Below are 21,795 nucleotides of genomic sequence, written 5' to 3' on the forward strand. Positions count from 1 at the left end.
TTCCAGTTTCCTTCCTGTAATTGATTTCTAGTTTCATACCACTGTGGTCAGAAAAGATGCATACTTGATATGATTTCAATCTTCTTAAATGTATTGATTTTTTTTGTGGCCTAGCATGTGATCTGTCCTGGAGAATGTTTTATGTGCACTTGAAAAGAATGTGTTTTCTACTGTTTTTAATGGAATGTTTTGTAGATATCTATTAACTTCTTCTGATCTACTGTGTCATTTGATGTGTCCCTTATTGATTTTCTTTCTGGATGATCTGTTCATTTATGTAAATGGGGTATTAAAGTTCTCTACTGTTATTGTATTTCTGTCAGTTTCTCCCTTTATGTGTGTTAATATTTGCTTTATATAGTTAGGTGCTCTTGTACTAGGTGCATTTATGTTTATGAATGATATATCTTCTTCTTGGATTGACCCATTTATATGAGGCCCTTCTTTGTCTTTGTTATTAACTTTATTTTAAAGTCCATTTTGTCTGATATGCATATTGTTATCACAGCTTTCTTTTCATTTCCATTTGCATGGAGTATCTTTTTCCATCTTTTTACTTTCAGGTGAATATGTCTTTAGATCTGAAATGAGTCTCTTGTAGGCAGCATATAGATGGGTTTGTTTTCTTATCCATTCAGCCACCCTATGTCCTGTGATTGGAGCATTTAATCTATATACATAAAGTAATTCCTCACAGATATGTACTTACTGCCATATTGTTACTTGTTTTCTGGTTGTTTTTATAGTTCTTCTCTGTTCTTTTCTTGTTCCTTTAGTCTATTCCCTCACAGTTTAACTATTCTCTTTAGTTTTATGTTTGGGTTCTTTTCTCTTTGTTTTTTGTATATCCATTGGAGATTTTTGATTTGTGGTTACTATGAGGTTCATATATATCAATTACATATAGTTGTTTCAAACTGATAGTGCTTAAGTTCAAACACATCCTAAAAGCTTTACATTTTTCACTCCACTCCCAAATGCTTTATGTTTTGGTGTCATATTTTACATCTTTATTTATATCCCTTCAGTGTTTATCATAGTTATTGTTGATTTTATAATTTTTATCTTTTAACCTTTGTACTAGCTTATTTAAGTGGTTGATTCACTGCCTTTACTATATATTTATATTTATCAGTGAAATTTTTTTTCTTCACATCTTTTTAAAAATTTTCTTTTTATAGCCTTTTCTTTTTCACTTAAAGAAGACACTTTAACATTTCTTGTAAAGCCAATTTAGTGGCAAAAACCTCTTTTAGTTTTTGCTTGTCTGGGAAACTCTTTATCTCTCCTTCAATTCTGAATGATAACCTTGCTGGGTAGAGTGTTCTTCGTTGTAGGGTCTTTCCTTTCAGCACTTTAAATATGTCATGCTACTCCCTCTGGCTTGCAAGATTTCTGCTAAAAAGTCAGCTAATATTTATCGTGGTTCCCTTGTATGTGACTCTGTTTTTCTCTTCCTGTCTTTAAAATTCTGTCATTCACTCTTTAACTTTTTCCATTTTAATTATGAAATGACTTAGTATGAGTCTCTTTGGGTTCATCTTGTTTAGGCATCTCTGTGATTCTTGGACCTGGATACATTTCCTCTTCAGGTTAGTGATGTTTTCAGCTATAATTACATCAAATATGCTTTCTGCCCCTTTTTTCTCTCTCTTCCTCTCTGACCCCTATAACACGAATGTTAGTATGCTTGATATTGTTCTAGAGGTCCCTTAAATAATACTTATTAAACTTTTTTTCTTTTTGCTGCTCTGATAGGGTGATTTCCACTATTCTGTCTTCTAGGTCGTTTATGTGTTCCTCCATATCACCTAATCTGCTGTTAATTCCTTCTAGTGTATTTCTCCTTTCAGTTATTGTATTCTTCAGTTCTAATTGGCTCTTTTTTATATTTTCTAGTTCTTTGTTGAAGTTCTCACTGTATTCGTCTATAAGTTTGGTGAACATTTTTATGACTATTGCTTTGAACCCTTTATCTGGTAAATTACTTATCTCTGTTTCATTAGGCTTCCCTCCTCCCCATCCCAGTGTTTTATATTGCTCTTTGCTTTGGAACATGTGCTTGTGTCTTCTCATTTTGTTTGACTCTCTATGACTTTCTTCTCATTTTGTTTGTTTGTCTCTATGAAATTAGGGAAAACATACCCTTCTTGGTCTTGAAATCATGTCTTTGTGTTGAAGCAGTTGGAGCATCCCTATGCAGTCTGCCTATGCCCAGTGGCTTTAGTGGTAGAGCTGGATCTAAAGTGATCATGGGACATGTCTTCTTTTGGGATGTGCTAGCTGTCACTGCCCTGTCAGGTGGTGGGGCCAGGGTCTGAGGGGCTGGGGCCACAATCCTGAGTGAGCGTAGTGTCTCCTTGGTGCTATAGAGGTTTCTGCCTTGGCCAGGTCTGGAGCTAGAACCCAGAGGGCTGGAATAGGAGGCTGGTGCAAGCCCTGGCTTCTCCCAAGGTGCACTGATGGTTTCTGCCTTGTTAAGGAGTGGGGCTGGAGCAGGAGAGGCTGAGGTAAGAGCCTGTCTCAGACACGGGTAAGGTGCACTGGAGCAGTCATAACAGGCTGGCCAGAGCACCAGGCATGTTTCAGTCTGCTGCCTCTGTGCTGGGACTGGGAACAAACAAGTGAGTGTCCACACTCTTCAAGAGCAGAGTCTCAGTTTCCTACAGGCTTCCATTAAGCCCCACTTGTTTTCAAACCACCTAAAGGGGCTTCTATTCCAAGTGCTGGACCCCAGGGTTGGTATGCCCAATGTGGGGCTGAAACCCCTACCCCTGAGGGAGGATCCCTGAGCCTCTGAAATCCTTCTCCTCTTCTGGGTCACACACCAGGGGTGTGGGTCCTGACTAGATTTCTTCTCCTCCCCTCCTACTGGACTCCACATGGTTCTTTCTTTGTAATCTTGGTTGTAGAAGAGCCATTCTGCTAATCTTCAGGTCAGTCTCAGAGAGAGTTTCTTTTTATGTAGTTTTGATGTCTTCCTGAGAGGAGGTGAGCTCAGACTTCCCATTCCACCATCTTGATCCTACCTCCTAATAAATTTTTATTTTCCACTCTCTCTCTCTTTTTCACAGTGAGAAAGCAGAATCAGGATCAGTGCCTTTGACAAGAAATAGCATTTTTGTTCACACTTTATGTCCTGTGGTGGACTGTGGACTTTGCTCTGTGTCATCCTCACTCTAGTACTCCCCATCAAAGGACGGATTTGTATGACTCTCATACCAAACCAAACCAAAAAGATGTTAAAATTAGTTCAAGGAGAAATGTAAGAAACACACACATACACACACAGAGCAAAAATAAGGAATTCTGAAATGCAGAATAGGTCTATGCCATTCCACTAGACACAGTTAATTATCATGTACTTACAAAAGTGCTAGGATGTAATAATCAGGAAATAAATATTTGTTGAATGAATATATATATTCATGGCAAAGGGCTGCTACTTTTTGAATTCAAATGTATTTTGAATTGTTTTCTTTACTAGATGGAAATACTGATGAGTACTTTGCTATTAATGAAACATCAGGAGAACTCTCAATCACTCGTGCTTTGGACCGGGAGCAAGTCAACAACTTCACCCTAGTCATCCTGTGCTCCGATCTGGGGGATCCACCCCGGAGCTCCATGGTGCAGCTGCAAGTCAGAGTTCTGGACGACAATGACCACAGTCCTTCCTTCTCCAGGCTCCATTACCAGGCCTCTGTGAGAGAGGATGCTCAAGTGGGAACCGTGGTTCTTGTGCTCTCTGCCGTGGACAAGGATGAAGGCCTGAATGGGCAAACTGAGTATTCTCTAGCGGAGGAGGCTTCCGGGGCATTCACCATTGATCCCATAGCGGGCACATTGAGAACCAGCCACATCCTTGACCGAGAAGCCAGAGCTGAGCATACATTTAAGGCTGTGGCCAGAGACTGTGGTGTCCAGGGCTCAAGAAGCACCATGGTGATCATAAAAATACATGTCACTGATGTTAATGACAATGATCCAGTTTGGGAACAGAACCCCTTTGATATTTTTCTTTCCCCCCAGTCACCTACTAACCAGATGACCGCCATCCTGAGAGCCAGTGACCCAGACTTGGGGCCCAATGGAACTGTCATATTTAGTTTTGCAGAGCCCCAGTCAGTATTTTCTATTAATAAATACACAGGAGAAATTCAACTTCAGCAAAACCCAGCTTCAGAATATTTTCCTATCTGGCTGCAGTTAAAAGTTGTTGACCAAGGGTTCCCAGCTAGGACAACCACTGGTCTCTTGGTCATTCACATGGAAGGAGAAGATGTAAGGATTTCCTTCAGCCAGCATGTGTATAATGGGATTGTGCCTGAAAATTGTGAGGCAGGTGAGTGTCAAGTGTTTTGTACATTGTCCCAGTTTTGGCAAAATGCTTAAAACTAAGGATTATAGAACAAGCACTATCACGGTTCAGTTATGAATTTTTGAGTCCAGCCAATTCTTGATATGCCAACTTTCATTCAAAATTTGTCATTAGAAAAATATACTCAAATACAGTAAAACACGCACACACACTCTCCTTTAAAGACAGTAAAAGGTAGTAAAAATACTGAAAGATAAATTATTCAAGGCTCATAAAGTTTAACTTAAATTTAAAATCTCAAATAAAAACCCTTTTATTTAAATGTTTATGAATTCTGAACAACTGTACATTTCCTAAAGTACTTTCCTAGAAGTACAATGAAAGGTGAAGTATGTTGTGGTTCAGTGACTGTCACTGTGTGTTCTTGGTCAGCTGGATGTCTCTGCCTCAGTTTCCTAATCTGCAAATTAAGGATAAGTTTGGTGCCTACCTCATTAGGGTATAAGACTGAATAAGCCAGTTCATATAAAGCACTTAAAACAGTATCTGACTCAGAATCAACATGTAATATATGGGAACTGCTGTTATTATTATTATTATACTTCATTTTATATTATACCTCATTTTGATACAGTCAGCATTGCTTTCAAACAGTGCAGTAATATCTGATCTTCAAAGAATTTGGCACAGATTATACTACTCAGAACAGGCTTCAGTGAATGGTAACTATTTTTCCTCATAATGCTAAAATATTTTTCAGTTATTTCCCTACTCAAATGTATGCCATAATGGGAAACATAAAAAAATTAATTTAAATGATCTTTCTAGCCCAAAGCAAAAAAAACCATTTGTATATAGTTGTGGATTGAAAGAAATCCAATCTAGGTAATTATATCTAACTAGAGAGTTGAGAAATAAATCTTCTGAACCTTTCAGCCAGCCAGAGGGCAAAGCACATGGACTCCAGGGCTTGGGAGAGAACGAGTTTGCCTGCGACAGTCTGATTTGCTTTTTGCTGTTTGCCTTCTCCAGTCATTTTTTGTTTTGTCATTTTGGGTTCAGTTTCACTTTATCCATACCTACAACAACCACTATTTAAAAGGCAACCTTCATTTTTCTGAAATTGATCTATACATTTCATAGTGAAAATATTTTGTTACACGTTATATTCTTTATGAAAAGAGAATATTCAATTTAATATCGAATGTCAAATTACGGTTCTTCTCAGTTGCAGATTATTAACCTTTGATCTTCTTTTGAATTATGGTTATCTCATGGGCTGCTTATTCGGAAGGCCTCTTATTGATTCTAAACATAATTAAGGGTAAATTGCAATTACCTTCATTAAATGAAAGAATAGCGACTTCCAAAATAACTAGAAATGTCCACCCATATACTTAGGTGTGATGAGATTTCTGCATAAGAGTTAAATGTTAAATAACATGAGATACTCCTTAGAGCTCTGTTTCTGTACCTCTGGAGAGGTATACATCCCAACCCCAGAGCAGAGCCTGATAGAAAGGAAAGGTGACATTTTCTAAATAATACAGCACAAAATATATGAATCAATCTTGAAATTGATCTGATAAAATCATAGAATTTTTGGGCTTCCCTGGTGGCGCAGTGGTTGAGAGTCCGCCTGCCGATGCAGGGGACACAGGTTCGTGCCCCGGTCTGGGAAGATCCCACATGCCGCGGAGCGGCTGGGCCCGTGAGCCATGGCCGCTGAGCCTGTGCGTCCGGAGCCTGTGCTCCGCAACGGGAGAGGCCACAACAGCGAGAGGCCCGCGTACCGAAAAAAAAAAAAATCATAGAATTTTTGAGCCCAGCTTTTGTCTGCAATGAACATAGAAACGTTTTTTTTATCCTAAATACCCTTGACACATGACCTTTCAGTCTCTACTTGAATATTTCAGTGACTGAAAGTTTAGGACAGTGGTTCTTGAACTTGTGTGTGAAACGGGCACTCTGTGATGATCCCTGAAGTTTCTGCTTCGGTAAGTCTGGGGTCCAGGAACTGCCGTTTTTAACAAACTCTGCAGGTGATTTGATTGCATGACAATGTTGGAAAACGCTTTCATGTGAAAAGTCATTCCTGCATTGAACCCATATCTGCCTCCTTTATGTCTGTCCATAAATCTTAGTCCTGCCCTCTGGAGCACTCCACTGATCTACACAGTCACTCTTCAGATATTTTATTTGCTCCTTCAACAAAATTTTTGTTGCATATTTTGTGCCAGGTCCTCTTCTACTGGGATATGTTAGTGAACTAAAAGACAAAGATGCTTGTCCTTGTGAGGCTTACATTCTAGCAGGGGTAAAGAAACAATATCAATGAACGTAATAAATAACTAAAATGTAGTGTATGTTAGACGGTGTTAAGAGCTATGGCATAAAGAAGCAGAGCAAGGGGTGCTGGGGGAGGGCACAAATGCAATTTTAGATAGCAGGTTAGGGAAGGCATCATTGAGCAAGTGACATTTAGGCAAAGACTTAAAGAGAGGAGGTAGCCATTCGTATATTTGGGGGAGGAGCATTTCCAAAAAAAAAAAAAGGAGAAATCCAGTGGGAACCCACCTGGTTTGCTCAAAGAACAGTAAAGAGGACTGTGTGACTGGAGCAGAGTAAGCAAAGTGAAGAATGGTAAAAAATGAAGGTCAGAAGCGAATGGACCAGGCAGGGCCTTGTAGATCACTGGGGGTGTCTTTGGCTTTTACTCAAAATAGTTTTCCCGTCTCTAGTTCTTCACTTATTCTTCACATAATGAGATCTCCAACCACGGCTAATGAACATTCTCATCCAATATAAATTCTGCAGAGTAGTAGGCATTAAATAAATTATCACTCAAAAGAATTGGCACAGGACTCATCATTGTGTCACACTTTTTCACATTAGTAAATGAAATTTCTAAAAATTGAATAATGTACCTGGCCATTTCCTAATTAAGATATCCTTTCTCGGGCTTCCCTGGTGGCGCAGTGGTTGAGAGTCCACCTGCCGATGCAGGGGACACAGGTTCGTGCCACAGTCCGGGAAGATCCCACATGCCGTGGAGCGGCTGTGCCTGTGAGCCATGGCCGCTGAACCTGCGCGTCCGGAGCCTGTTGCTCCACAACGGGAGAGGCCACAACAGTGACAGGCCTGCGTAACGCAAAAAACAAACAAACAAACAAAAAGATATCCTTTCTCAAGTCACCCACGATTAATTTGTTTGCAGGATTAAACCTAAATAAAAGTCAATATCTAAAGCACCCCAAAGAAAATATTTCGGTATGACATTAAGTTATGGGTTAGTAAGTATAATAATATTTGTGGTTGAATTCAGAAATGATTTAATAATAACCCTAATAAAAACTGCTGTGGAAGGGGAAATTATTCACCTGTTTTCATCTTTGCAGTGCGCCATTCATTTCTGTGTCCGAGACTCACTCTGTCTGTAGCGGTTGCCTTTATGGGAAGGAAACTACCCCTACTTTGGTCTGTTTCTCATCACTCAACCTTCCGTCTACCCCCAGCCGTAACAGTTGGGAGTAATCAATGTGGCAAAGAGTAACCTGGTCTGAGATAAAAATAAAACTAGGGCAGAAGACAGTGAAGACTAAATTACTTTCTTACCTCTGAAGGTGGGCCTCCTGTTTCAGTTCATTCAGAAAAACTAATGAATACATGGGCAGAAGACTCTATTCTGCTATTGCATCATTGTGTTTTCTTTGACCTCTGATTAGAGTTGTCCTTCTTAGTCCTCTTGTATTTAAAATTACTGAACTAAATTTGACGGCTACCTTTTTAATAGAACTTAACACTCTTAAAATTTGTTTATTAAATCTTACACATAAGCAAGGTTAATACCTGGCAGTAATACAGCATATGGTACCCATAAATATCCATGTACTTTTCAAGACATCAGAAGCAATGGGTTGTGACCTTGCTTTGAAGAGTAGCTATGACGTGTGAAGGGCATGGAGGCTAAGGGGAGAGTAGCCTAAAAGCTGCAGCATATGACAGGAAGGAGAACTAGAGGAGGAAAGGATGGTGGTTAAGAAGGCTGTTGAATTTGATTAGATGTAGCTAACCTACACCAGGGTCGGCAGGATTCCCTAGGCCCCAGTGAACAACGACAACAAAGTGCGTAATGTACTGATTGACATATGCCCCAAATATTTCAAGCTGGCCAAAGCTTTGCCTGGAGCATGAATTTCATACATATTGCCAGATCATATCATGGACACCAGAAGGTGATTTTTTTTTAAATTTGGATTCCAGTGGTTTTAAGAGATTGTAAACCCATTGATCAGTGTTAGAATGGCCTTGATATACATTATTTAATAGCATTTTATAACTTCCAGAATTATTTCTGTCCCAAATACATCTGCAATTTTAATCTTTATTTTCAAAGGAAACATATGTGCCTATTGGAAGCTCACATCATCTGTGGCTCACTCAAGCATCCCATCCGGCAGGCACCGCCTGACATCCCGAGTGAATTATGTTCTGTATCATCATAAATCCTATTACCCTAAACTGCTTTTAACATTTAGATTTTTTTAAAGAAAATAAAACGTTAAAATAAATAACTCTAATGTATTTATATTTGTTTAACATTTCTTTCTTGGAAAGCCCACAAGTTTGAGTTTTGATTGACATTATTTTCATCTATTAACAACATTAAACTTAACACTTCAATTGTTTAAAACAGTACATAGTTCAATAATAGATTTATATATATATATATACATACGTATATATAATTTTTTATAGTTTATAGCATTTTAGAAGAAACCCTTCAGTAGGTAAGGTCTCTTTAAGTCATGAAATGTTCATTTATTCACAGAAAGAGTCATTTCAGAAGGTGCCAGTTGCCTGTAAGGGAGAGGCTGGCCGTACAGCAAGGTGACAAGAAAAGCTGAAGCCCAAATGACTCCCCGCTCTTTACCCTTACCACTTGCTGTTCCTTTTTTACCCACATGAGACGAAATATAACCATTCTGAATCTTTTTGAAGTGAAATATAAACCACTTGGTTGTCTGTGACATTCCAATCCATTAAACCATTTAAATGAACCTTCTAGAAGCCAGCTTTTATTTCTTCTTTTCCACTTCCAGAGCTTTGGTTATACCAATGAGGGTGAATCAGCAACCATAGTCCGCAATGTGGACTTTTCACAACTTCATGCATTTTTAATAATTACTAGAGAGGAAACATTGAAATTATGAATTGCCTGATTAAAAATGGAATAGTCAGACATTAAAAGACTTGAGATAAAATGAAAACATGATGATGATACAGGAGTGCATTCTAACTAGTAAAATATATTTACTATTGTCTCATAAACAAATTAGATCTTGATATTTTGGAGGAAAACCTTTCTTCTGGCCCTTTGGCAATTGATCCAGAATTCTGGCTCCTACCGTCGGTAAGGTGGGGTGCATGTACGTGGAGTATGGACATTGTGATAGGACTTAATGTAGCTGAGTGAGTCTCTACTGCTCTCCTGCCCAGGATGGGCAAGTTCTCTTTCTCCTTCTAGAGAGTGGAAATAATAACAACTGACTCACAGAGAAACCGTAAGGATCAAGTGAAGTCATGTGAGGGTACTAGTCACAGGTTTCATTGTTATTGTTACCTTCTTTCTGTCCCAAATCCTTGATTGAATTCTATAAAGTTAGCTGGCTATACATTTGCACCAGAGCAACCAGTTGTTACTTAGCAGTTATTTAACAGCAATGAAATATTTGCAGTTTCTAAATCCCTACCACTCCTTTCTGTTCCACCTGGTCCCCAAACCAGGTAAGAACTGTACTTTCTAAGGTGACAGAGTTCCCATAATTTTGGAAGTGCTGTCTCTATGTCATCCACGGCTTTGGAACAGGGCCCAACGTATAACTTACGATAATGAAAAGAGGGAAGCAAATAGTATCTATCATTCCTATTCCATTCTTTAAGGCCAGTCCCCTATTTGGAATGAAATTCACTGGAATCAGTGCCATCTAACTAGCCATTGTCAAACAGTGTCAAATTCCATCACCTTACCTATGATTCTAAGATAGCTCTGGAGGAAACAGAAGGAGAAAGGCCTTACAAGGTCAAGTCCTCCCAAAAGAAGGTGAACATCTCACAAGGAATTTTTCAGTTTTGTAAATTAACCCCAGTCCCACATCTGAGCCTCAGCCACCTGGCTCAAGGCCTCATCTTAACAAACCAGGGAGTTCTTCCCCTGAGGTTAGGGGTTACTAACTGTTAGGAAGGAGACTGATACATAAGCGAGAGTGCATTTCCTTTATTTACAGAAGAACTATGATTGCCATGCGGATTATAGTAGTCATGTCAGGATGACCAGCTCTCTCTTTGTAGGAAAAAGGACACAGGAATCCAAACTGTACTCAGAAGGTTGCTTGTTAATCCTAAATAGTTCAAGCAGGATGTGATTCAAGTGTTGAATGTCATCAGCCTGTGTTACCCTTTCTTCAGAAAGAACTCATGCAGCACTGCCAAGTAGAATTTTGTGATGTCTTCATGACTGTCTGGTCTTCCGTTGCTCATTAACTTGCTTTTTATTTTAATTTTTTTTATTTTATATTGGAGTAGAGTTGATTTACAATGTTGTGTTAGTTTCAGGTGTACAGCAAAGTGATTCAGTTATACCTATACATATATCTATTCTTTTTCAAATTCTTTTCCCATTTAGGTTATTACAGAATATTGAGCAGAGTTCCCTGTGCTATACAGTAGGTCCTTGTTGGTTATCTATTTTAAATATAGTAGTTTGTATATGTTAAACCCAAACTCTTAATTTATCTCCCTCCCCACCTTTTCCCTTTGGTAATCATAAGTTTGTTTTCTAAGTCTGTGAGTCTGTTTTGTTAAATAAGTTCATTTGTGTCATTTTTGCTCGTTGACTTCTTTTTGGCCACACATATCTTCTCCTGGTGTCTTAACACCTCCATCAAGCCTTCTGCCATGGGAACGATTTTATTTTTTCAGGTGATTTTGCATAACTCTCTTCTGAACCATTATATTTTGTTTAGCGATGTAACAGGGTTAATGTTTTTTAACAACTACTTTTTAAAGACTGTTTACGTACACAGTAAAATTGAGGGGAAGATAACAGAGATTTCTCATGTACCCCTTGCCCCAGTATATGCATTCTTTCCCTCATTACCAGCATCCTTCCCAGAGTGGCACACTTGTTAAAATCAGTGAACCTATACTGATACATCATAATGACCCAAAGTCTATAGTTTACATTAGGGTTCAACCTTGTTGTTTTACATTCTATGGGTTTGGACAAATGTATAATGACATGTATCCACCATTATAGTATCATACAGAATAGTTTCACTGCCCTAAAAAAAAACATGCTCTGTCTGTTCATCCTTTCCCCCATACCTCCAGCCCCAAACCCAGACAACCACTGATCTTGTTATTGTGTCCATAATGTTGCCTTTTGCAGAATGTCACATAGTTGAAATCATACAGTATGTAGCCTATTAAAATTAGCTTCTTTTACTTAGTAATATGCACATAAGTTTCTTCCATGTCTTTTCACTGCTTGATAGCTCATTTCTTTTCACCACTGAATAATATTCCATTGTCTAGATATTGCAGTTTATTTATCTATTCATCTACTGAAGGATATCTTGGTAGCTTCCAAGTTTTGGCAATTACGAATAAAATTGCTACAGAAACCAATGTACAGGTTTTTGTATAGACATAAATTTCCCACTCCTTTGGGTAAATTCCAAGGAGTTTGATTCCTGGGTCTTATGGTTAGAGTATGTCTAGTTTTGTGAGAAAATGCCAAACTGTCTTCCAAAGTGGCTGTACCATTTTGATTTCCCACAGCAATGAATGAGAGTTCCTGTTGCTCCACATCCTTGCCAGCATATGGTGCTTTCAGTGTTGTATATTTTGGCCATTCTAATAGATGTGTGGTTGTATCTCATTTTAATTTGCATTTCCCTGATGACATATGATGGGGAGCATCTTTTCATATGCTTACTTTCCATCTGTATATCTCCTTTGTTGAGTGTCTTTTAAGGTCTTTTGTCCATTTTTAATCAGGTTGTTTGTTTTCTTATTGTTGACTTTTAAGAGTTCTTTGTATATTCTGGATAGCAGGCTTTTATCAGATATGTCTTTTGCAAATATTTTCTCCCAGAATATGTCTTGTCTTTTAATTCTCTTGGCATTGTCTTTTGCAGAGCAGAAAATTTTAATTTTAATAAAGACCAACATATTAATTCTATTTTTCAGGGATCCTGCCTTTAGTGTGGTATCTAAAAAGTTATCCCCAAACCCAGAGTCACCTAGGTTTCCTCCAGTGTCTAGGAGTTTTTTATTTTAACATTTTGAATTTAGGTCTGTAACCCATGTTGAGTTAATTTTTTAAAGGGTGGAAGGTCTGTGTACAGATTCTTTTTGTTTTTGGCATGTGGAAGCCTAGTTCTTCTACCACCATTTATTGAAAAGACTCTCCATTGTATTGCCTTTGCTCCTTTGTCAAAGATCAATTGACTGTATTTACATGGGTCTCTATTCACTTCTATTGGTCTATTTGTCTATTCTTTCACTAATACCACACTGTCTTGATTACTGTAGCTTTATAGTCTTAAAGCTGAGTAGTGTCATTCATCCAACTCTGTTCTTGTCCTGAGGGTTAATATTTTTGAACTATATTTGTATTGCCTGTCTGTGGATAAGACCTTCCACCTATTCTGCAAGAGACATCCACTTGTTTTGGATACATTAGTTTACAGCAAAAATGCAAAAAGAGAATATTCTGCCTCTGACAAGCAAAATGAGTGGTCCTTAGAATAAACAAAGATGGCTCCTGAAGAAATCTGCCACATGGAAGGAAAGGAAAGACCATTCCATCTACTTGCTGGGGAATGCAGGAAGGCCAATGAGAAAAGATGTAGGAAACAAGTGGTCAGCCACAAGCATCCCGGCCCCCCTTCCCCAAAGCTGTCATCCTGGAGGAAGCCAGTGAGACAGCCTAGGAAAAGCTAAAAGCAGAGGACACTTTGGAACTCTGGGAGGACACTGCCTCATGGGGTAGCTTTTTCCTAACATGAGTTAGTGGGAGCAGACTAAAATGGGCAATGTGTTTAGGTAAAAAGAAGGCACAAGTGAGTGTTCCATTTCTGTTTGGCTCTTGCAAGGCCTAGAAGACCCCCCCATAGTCCCAGCATTCCCACTGTGGACACAGATTAATTCATAGTACAGGCCAGCTGACTGCCATGAGGACCACGGCTGCAAGTGATGAGATGAGCCCCTCCCCAAATCTGTTGGGTAGACAGCTGAAACGCAGGGTTACATAACATGCCAGTATCAAAAAACTACAACATCAAAAACAGCTGCAGTGGGGCCAGGCTAGCAGGGTAGAGTTCTGAGCCTGTACATGTTGACATGAAAGATGAGATTCACTGCCTGGAGACAAATTCTAAAAGCCAGTGGACAGCACACAAAGATCCCACCTCATCACTGCCAGTCTCCCCCCAGCAGTGTCATCTTACAGAGCAGCAGCAATGCAACAGGGAGGGAGTCTCAAAGACTGAGCATGCATCCCAAAGCTGCTAAGTTACCTGAAAGTACTGTTTCAAGGGAACAGACTGAGATGACATTAATAGCATGGTAAGACGGCCATTTTTCTCTGTTGTCCATTAGGGTGGGGTTCCTAAAGAATATTAGACCCATCATAAGAAATATAGAAATTATTGTTTCTTTGCACATCTAAGTTGTACTGTGTAAAACTGAACTCTGCTTCATTCATTTTAAGTTCTTAAAGAGCACTCTTACCTCTGTTCTTGAGGATGCCAGATAAATGGTGACTGTATACACAATGTTGTGTGCTCAGTACTCATTTTTTTAAAGGTATAGGAAATGGGTTGTCATCCTTGTAAAGACCTTTGAACATCTCTTTCATCTCTTCTCTTACCAGATAGTTTTGATGACCAAATAAGCACTTTGTAATCTCCAAAACATTTTACTTCATTGTTACCAACAGTTATAAGTGTAAGACATGGAGATGAAAGTACAGCCTGGAGTAGCTGGGAGAAGCTTCCCACTATGAACAGAACTAGAAAAGAGCTTGCTTCTAGTAGGTGTTCACCAAATTCTTATTGAACTCATTTCACCATTTAACAGTTATACTTCTAAGAAAACAAAATGGATATGCTCAAATGAGAATAAAACCGGGCCAAAGAAAAAAAAAAGATGAGGAAGACACTTAGTTCTGGGCAGGGGAAGTGGTCCACACAAAGGCGTGGGGACTCAGGAGCATGTGGCGAGTTTACCATCCTGTGCAGCAAATCATCTGGAACAGCTAGACAGAGGCTCTCATGAGATTTCCAATGATGAGCTGGACCAGAGAGACACTGATGGCTTTTCAATTATTAAAAGAGTGACAAAAGAAACTTTCATATTGTAGAAAATTCACTTTGGAGGCCTTGTGAAGAAGAGTGCCTTGGGAAAGAGAGATGACTTAGAAGGGTACTGTGGTAATCCACATGGTGAATGACCAGGGCCCAAGTAAAACTGCGGTGGTGGGGGAAGACAAGAGGGAATGTGGTCTCTGTGTTTCCAAGACAGCCGCGGTGGGACTTCTTGATTATTTAGACCCAGGGTTCTCAACCCTGGCTGCATGTAGATACACCTGGGGAGCTTTTAAAAATTACTGAGACCTGGACATCAACTCCCCCAGCCCCCAAACTAATTAAATGAGAATCTTTGAAGATAGAACAGACATTGTGAATTGGTAGAAGCTCCCATGTAATTATGTGTGCAAGTCAGGGGTAAAGGTAGATAGAGAGAGGGCTGAGAAGAAATCCAAAGTAATGCCAATATTTTACAGGAGTTGGAGATGCAGTGCATCTACAGAAGAGATTGAGATGGAGAGGCCGAGGCACTGCTGACCATTCCTGGGAGGACGGTGTTAGAGAAACAGGAAGGTGGCACATTCCAGAAGCAGGGAGTGGTTAACCATATCTAATTTGCAGCTGAGGTTTGGGAAGATAAGGACTGAAAAGTGGCTGTTAGTTCAATCGGAGGCCTGTCCCCAGAGCAGAAGTGAATGAGGTGGTGGGGCTACCACCCACTGGGAGTGGGTCTACGGCGCTCACAGAACCTTTCCACGGTGGAGCTGGGAAGAGTGTTACCTGAGATGGTCTGAGGATACCATCTTGGCATAGGGAAGTAAGAACATGGTAGAAAGGAAGGCATGTCTGAAAAGTAAGTCCGTGCATCAAATATAAAGGATAAGAGAATGACACAATTAGCAAAATGAAGGGCTGGAAGAGTTCAGGAAGGAAATTCTGAGGAGTAGGTTTGAAACTCTGTTGAAATTTTTCAGGATGTGGCAAAGAATAAAGACCAGTAGCCGAGACCTCCTAAGTGAACAAGAGTCGGCCGTGGCTGTTTACAAGAATCGTGTGCAGCCAAACAGACTTCAGCAGCTTTGGAGAGGATTGTGAACCTTGGAGAGCACCAAGTTGCTAGAACTTAATATTTTTAGAAACCAGAATATAGAGGAGTGCAGAGTGAAGTGGAGATGGGGAATTCAGCCATTTTTGACAAGGCTGGTCCATGAAGGGACAGAAAGGAATGTTGCAATAGCTTTAAGAACCCTGAAGATCAGAGGGCTATTTTATTTTGTTTTTGAAAGCTGAAAGAGTTTTAGACATTGGTGATTTACTGCACTTTAAAGTCTACAAAGAATTTTCGTTTACATGTAAGTCAGAAACAACAAAGCACTTAGAAATATCAGAATCTCCATTCATTGCTTTCATTGCTTTTTGGTCTCAGTCAGTACCTGTCATTTGTGGAGGCTGACCCCACTTTTAGATTATTTTGAGGCAGCAGTTCTGTCTCCCTGAAGAGCTGCTGTGGCAATCAAATGGACTCGTTAAAATTAACCTCATAAAAGGCATTTCTTATAATCTAAGTGAAACAGTTTTAAGATTTTGGGAGCCACATTTTATTTGTTTCTTGAAATAATTGGAAATGTGCTATCTCATAACCAAAGTTGATCACTCATATAAAAAATTGTGTCACCTTTCTTTCTGGACATGTGCAGGCTCTGGATTCTGGCTGACTTTCGGGTTCCAGGAGCTGAATGGAGAATAAGGATGGGTCTTAAAAGTGCAGGGAATATTAAGTCTGATTATCAACCTGGGGATGCAGCCTAGACAGGGAATGGCTGGAAAATGAGGGGAGATCAACAGCGGCCGGTCCACAGGCAAGGTCTGGAGTCTGACCCAACATCGAAGCAACAGTGAAAATTCTCAAGCTCATGTTTTGAATCTTCATGTTTTAGTTTTCTGTAAATTACAAAATTGGAGAGGAAGTAGGGGCCTCCAGGAATCATTTTAGCACTGCGTTTCTCAAGGTTGTTATGAGTGCATTTTTAAATGATTAAATGAAGCAATTTACAGATAATCACTCCTTTTGAAAAAGTTGCCCACTAAAATCTGTAATCCCATTAAAAAATATATTTCAGACTGTTTACTTCTCATTGCATGTATTAATTCTATATTGGTTTTCTTCCTCATGTGTCTTTTTCTAAAGTACATGAAAAGTCAAGAAGCACTTTTTATGACTTCCTCTATTATTTCCTTAGGTGTTCACAAAAGCAAATGTGTTCAAGATTGCATGCCTTTTACATTTTAAAACATAGTTTTCATCTGTTCACAAATTTTGGAAAATTACTCATTTTGAGCATTTTCCGTGCTTTGTCTCATCACAGGGGTAGATTATTATTATTATTATTATTATTATTATTATTATTATTTCCTTAGGTGTTCACAAAAGCAAATGTGTTCAAGATTGCATACCTTTTACATTTTAAAACATAGTTTTCATCTGTTTACAAATTTTGGAAAATTACTCATTTTGAGCATTTTCCATGCTTTGTCTCATCACAGGGGTAGAATTTTTGGAAAGCCCTATGTTCAGTCATTTTTTGATGATGAGAAGGTGGGAAGGGAAAAAAGTCAACTCTTCTTTTTTTTTTTTTTTGGGTGTGGTAAGAAACACATAAAATTTACCATTTTTAAGTGCACAGTACAGTAGTGTTAACAGTATGTATATCATTGTGCAGTGGATTTCTCCAACTTTTTCATCTTTCAAAACTGAAACTCTACACTCATGAACAACTCTTTCCTCTCCCTCCACTCCAAGCAAGCACCATTCTACTTTTTGCTTCTAAGGTTTTGACTATTTTAGCTACTTTATATAAGTGGAGACATGCAGTATTTGTCTTTTTGTGGCTGGCTAATTCACATAATGTCCATCAATGTTGTGCCATAAGACAGGATTTCCTTCTTTTTTAAGGTTGAGTACTATACCATTATATGTTTATACCACATTTCTTTATCCATTTATCCACTTAAAGACATTTAGGTTGTTTCTACCTGCTTGTAAATAATGTTACAATGAACATGGATGTGCAGATAAGTCTTTAAGATCCTGTTTTCAGTTCTTTGGATATATACTCAGAAGTAGGAGTGCTGGATCATATGGTCGTTCTAATTTTAATTTTTAGAGGATCATCCACACTGTGTTCCGTAGCGTCTATACCATTTTACATTCCCACCAACAGTGTACAAGGGTTCCAGTTTCTCCTTACCTTTATTGACACTTGTTATTTTCTTTTTTGTTTTGTTTTTTTTGATAGCAGGCATCCTAACTGGTGTGAGGTGACATCTCACTGTGGTTTTGATTTGTATTTCCTTGGTGATTAGTGATGTTGAGCATCTTTTCATGTACCAGTGGGCCATTTGTATATCTTCTTTGAAAAAATGTCTATACAAGCCCTTTGTTCATTTTTCAATTGGTTTTGTTTTTTTGTTGAGTTGTAGGAGTTCCTTATATATTTTGGAGATTAACCCCTTATCAGATATATAATTTGCAAATATTTTCTCCCATTACATAGATTGCCTTTTCACTCTGTTGATTGTTTCCTTTGCTGCATGGAAGCTTTTTATTTTGATGTAGTTCTATTCATCCATTTTTGCTTTTGTTGCCTGTACTTTTGCTCTCATATCCAAGAAATTATTGCCAAATCCAATGTCATGAAGTTTTACCCCTATGTTTTCTTCTAGGAGATTTAAATTCATTTTTAGTTAATTTTTTAATTATGGTGTAAGATATTCAAATACATTTATTTTGCAGTTATCTAGTTTTATTAACACCATTTGTTAAATAGACTATCCTTTCCCTATTGTGTAGCCTTGGCATCCTTGTCAAAGATCATTTGAAAATATATGTGAAAGTTTATTTGTGGCATCTCTATTCTGTTCCATTGGTCTGCATATCTCTCTGTATGTCAGTACCATACTGTTTTGATTACTGTAGCTTTGTAATATGTTTTGAACTCAGAAATGTGAGGTCTCCAGCTTTGCTTTTCTTTCTCAAGATTGTTTTGGCTATCCAGAGTACTTTGAGATTTCATATGAATTTTAAGTGTTTTTTTCTATCTGCAAAAAATGCCGTTGGGATTTTGATAGGAATTGCATTGATTCTGTAGACTGATTTGAGTAGTATGGGCATTTTAACAATATTAAGTCTTCTACTCCATGAACACAGAATGTATTTCCATGTATTTGGGTTGTCTTTCATTACTTTTAACAATGTTTTGTACTTTTTAGTGTATAAGATTTTCACCTCCTTGGGTAAGTTTATTCCTAATTATCTTTTGATGGTATTAATTGGAATTGTTTCCCTAATTTCTTTTTTTCGATTATACATGGTTAGTGCATAGAAATGCAACTGACTTTTTATGGAATGGATAAGGTTTTCTACATATAAGATCATGTCATCGTGTCATGAGAACAGAGGTAATTTTACTTCTTTTTTGATTTGGATGCCTTTAATTTCAAAACCTAATTTCCCTGACTAGGATTTCCAGTACTATATCACATAGAAGTGGCAAGAGTGAACATCATTGCCTTGTTCCTGAGCTTAGTAGAGAAGCTTTCTGTTTTTCACCATTGAGCAGGATGTTTGTTACCTGTGGGTTTTTTTAATATATGGCCTTTATTATTTTGTGGTAATTTCCTTATAATACTTCTAGTTTATTGAGTGTGTTTATCATGAGAGATTGTTGAATTTTGCTAAATACTTTTTCTGCATGTATTGGGATTTCTTATTCTTTGTTCTATTAATGTGGTGTATCACAGTGATTGATTTTCATATATTGAACAATGATTGCATCCCAGGGATGAGTCTCAATTGGTTATGGCACCTGATCATTTTAATATGCTGTTTAATTCAGTTTGCTAATACTTTGTTGAGGATCTTTGTATCTATATTCACCAGGGCTATTGGTGTGTAGTTTTCTTTTCTTGCAGTGTCTCAGTCTGGTTTTGGTATCAGAGTAATGCTGGCCTCATAAAATAAGTTTGGAAGTGTTCTACCCTCTTTAATTTTTTTGGAAGAGTTTGAGAAGAACTGGTGTTAATTCTTCTTTATGTGTTTGGTAGAATTCACCAGTGAAGCCATCTGTTCCTCTTTATTGGGAGGTTTTTGATTACTGATTCAATCTCCTAACTAGTTACAGATCTGTTCAGATTTTTTCTTTCTTCATGATTTGATTTTGGTAGGGCGTATGTTTCTATAAATGTATCCATTTCTTCTAGGTTGTCTAATTTGTTGGTGTATAATTGTTCATAGTAGTCTTTTATGATACTTTTTATTTCTATGGCATCAGTTGTAATGTGTCCCCTTTCACATTTCTGACTTTTCTTATTTGAGGCTTCTCACTTCTTTTTTCTTTTCTAGCTAAGGAATTGTCAATTTTACTGATCTTTTTCAAAAAAAAAACAGTTTTATTGATTTTTAATTGTTTTTATACTATTTTATTTATTTCTACTCTAATCTTTATTTTTTTATTCCTTCCTTTCTTTTCAGTTTGTTCCTCTTTTTCTAGATCCTTGAGGTATAAAGCTATGTTGTTGATTTGCAATCTTTCTTCTTTTTTGATGTAGGCAGTTACTGCTATAAAATTCCCTCTTAGTACTGCTTTTGCTACATCTCATGTTTTGATATGTTGTGTTTTTGTTTCATTTGTCTCAAGATATTATCTAATTTTCCTTTAGATTTCTTCTTTGACCTGTTAGTTGTTAAAGAGCATGTTCTTTAATTTCCATGTATTTGTAAATTTTCTAGTTTTTCTTTGTTGCTTATTTCTAGTTTCATTCTATCATAGTCAGAAAAGATAGTTGGTATAATCTTCTTAAATTTGTCCAGATTCTGTGGCCTAACATGTGATATGCCCTGGAGAATGTTCCATGTGCTCTTGAGGATACACTTGGGAATGTTTAATACACATGAGAATGTGTATTCTGCTATTGTTGGGTTAAGTCTTCTGTGTATGTCTCTTAGGTCCAGTTAGTCTATAATGTTCTTCAAGCCCTCTGCTTCCTTATTGATCTTTTGTTTGGTTGATATATCCATTATTGAAAGTGGGGAATTGAAATATCCTACTATTATTGTGTTACTATCTATTTCTCCCTTCAATTCTGTCAGTGTTTGCTTCATATGTTCAGGTGCTCTACAGTTAGGTGCACATATACTTATAATTGCTACATCTTCTTGGTCAATAGACCTTTTTTTTTTAATATAATGTCCTTCTTTGTCCCATGGCAGTCTTTGACTTAAACTCTATTTGGTTTGATATAAGTACAGCCATCCCTGTCGTCTTTGGGGTACCATTTGCATGGAATATCTTTCTCCATCCTTTCACTTTCAGCCTATGGGTGTCCTTATACCTAAAATGAGTACCTTCTAGACAGTATGTAGTTGGAGTTTGTGGGTTATTTTTAATCCATTCAGCCACTGTGTTTTTTAATTGGGGACTTTTAATCGATTTATGTTTAAAGTAATTATGATCAGGAGGGACTTAGTATTGACATTTTAAAATTGTTTTCTGTATGTTTTGTAGTTATTTTGTCCCTCTTTTGTTCTCTTGCTGCCTTCCTTTGTATTTCACTAATATTTTGAACTGTCAAGCTTTGAGTTCCTTCTTATTTCCTTTTGTGTTTCTTCTATAGGTGTTTTCTTTGTGGTTACCATGGGGATTACATAAAACATCTTCTAGTTTTAGCAATCCACTTTAAACTGATAACAACTTAACTTTAATCCCATACAAAAACTCTTCTCCTTTACTTCCCCCTCCCACTTTATTATATCAATTTCACAAGTTATATCTTTTTATATATTGGTCCATTAACATAGTTTTATACTTAAAGTTATATTTAATGCTTTTATCTTTTAAATTTTATACCAGAATTAAAAGTGATTTACGTACCACCATTACAGTGTTACAAGAATTGGTAGTTGTCTGTAGATTTACCTTAACCAAAGAACTTTGTATTTTTGTATGCTTTCACGTTGCTATCTAGACTCCTTTTATTTCAACTTGAAGGACTTCCTTTAGCATTTCTTCTGAGGCAGATCTAGTGGTGATGAATTCTCTG

General features: G+C 37.7%; 1 protein-coding gene across 1 annotated transcript in view; it reads left to right on the top strand.

The window, feature by feature from the left end:
- DCHS2 (dachsous cadherin-related 2) overlaps positions 1-21,795 on the top strand; it is a gene marked incomplete at both ends in the record, with an annotated part of 285,527 nt that overhangs the window by 212,792 nt on the left and 50,940 nt on the right. Inside the window, one exon of the mRNA XM_082837826.1 lies at positions 3,488-4,345. Coding sequence (XP_082693952.1) covers positions 3,488-4,345 — 858 coding nt within the window. The remainder of the gene's footprint in view (positions 1-3,487; positions 4,346-21,795) is intronic.

This window comes from Leucopleurus acutus (assembly GCF_964270905.1).
Source record: "Leucopleurus acutus genome assembly, chromosome: 4".
Classification (NCBI taxonomy): Eukaryota; Metazoa; Chordata; class Mammalia; order Artiodactyla; family Delphinidae; genus Leucopleurus; species Leucopleurus acutus.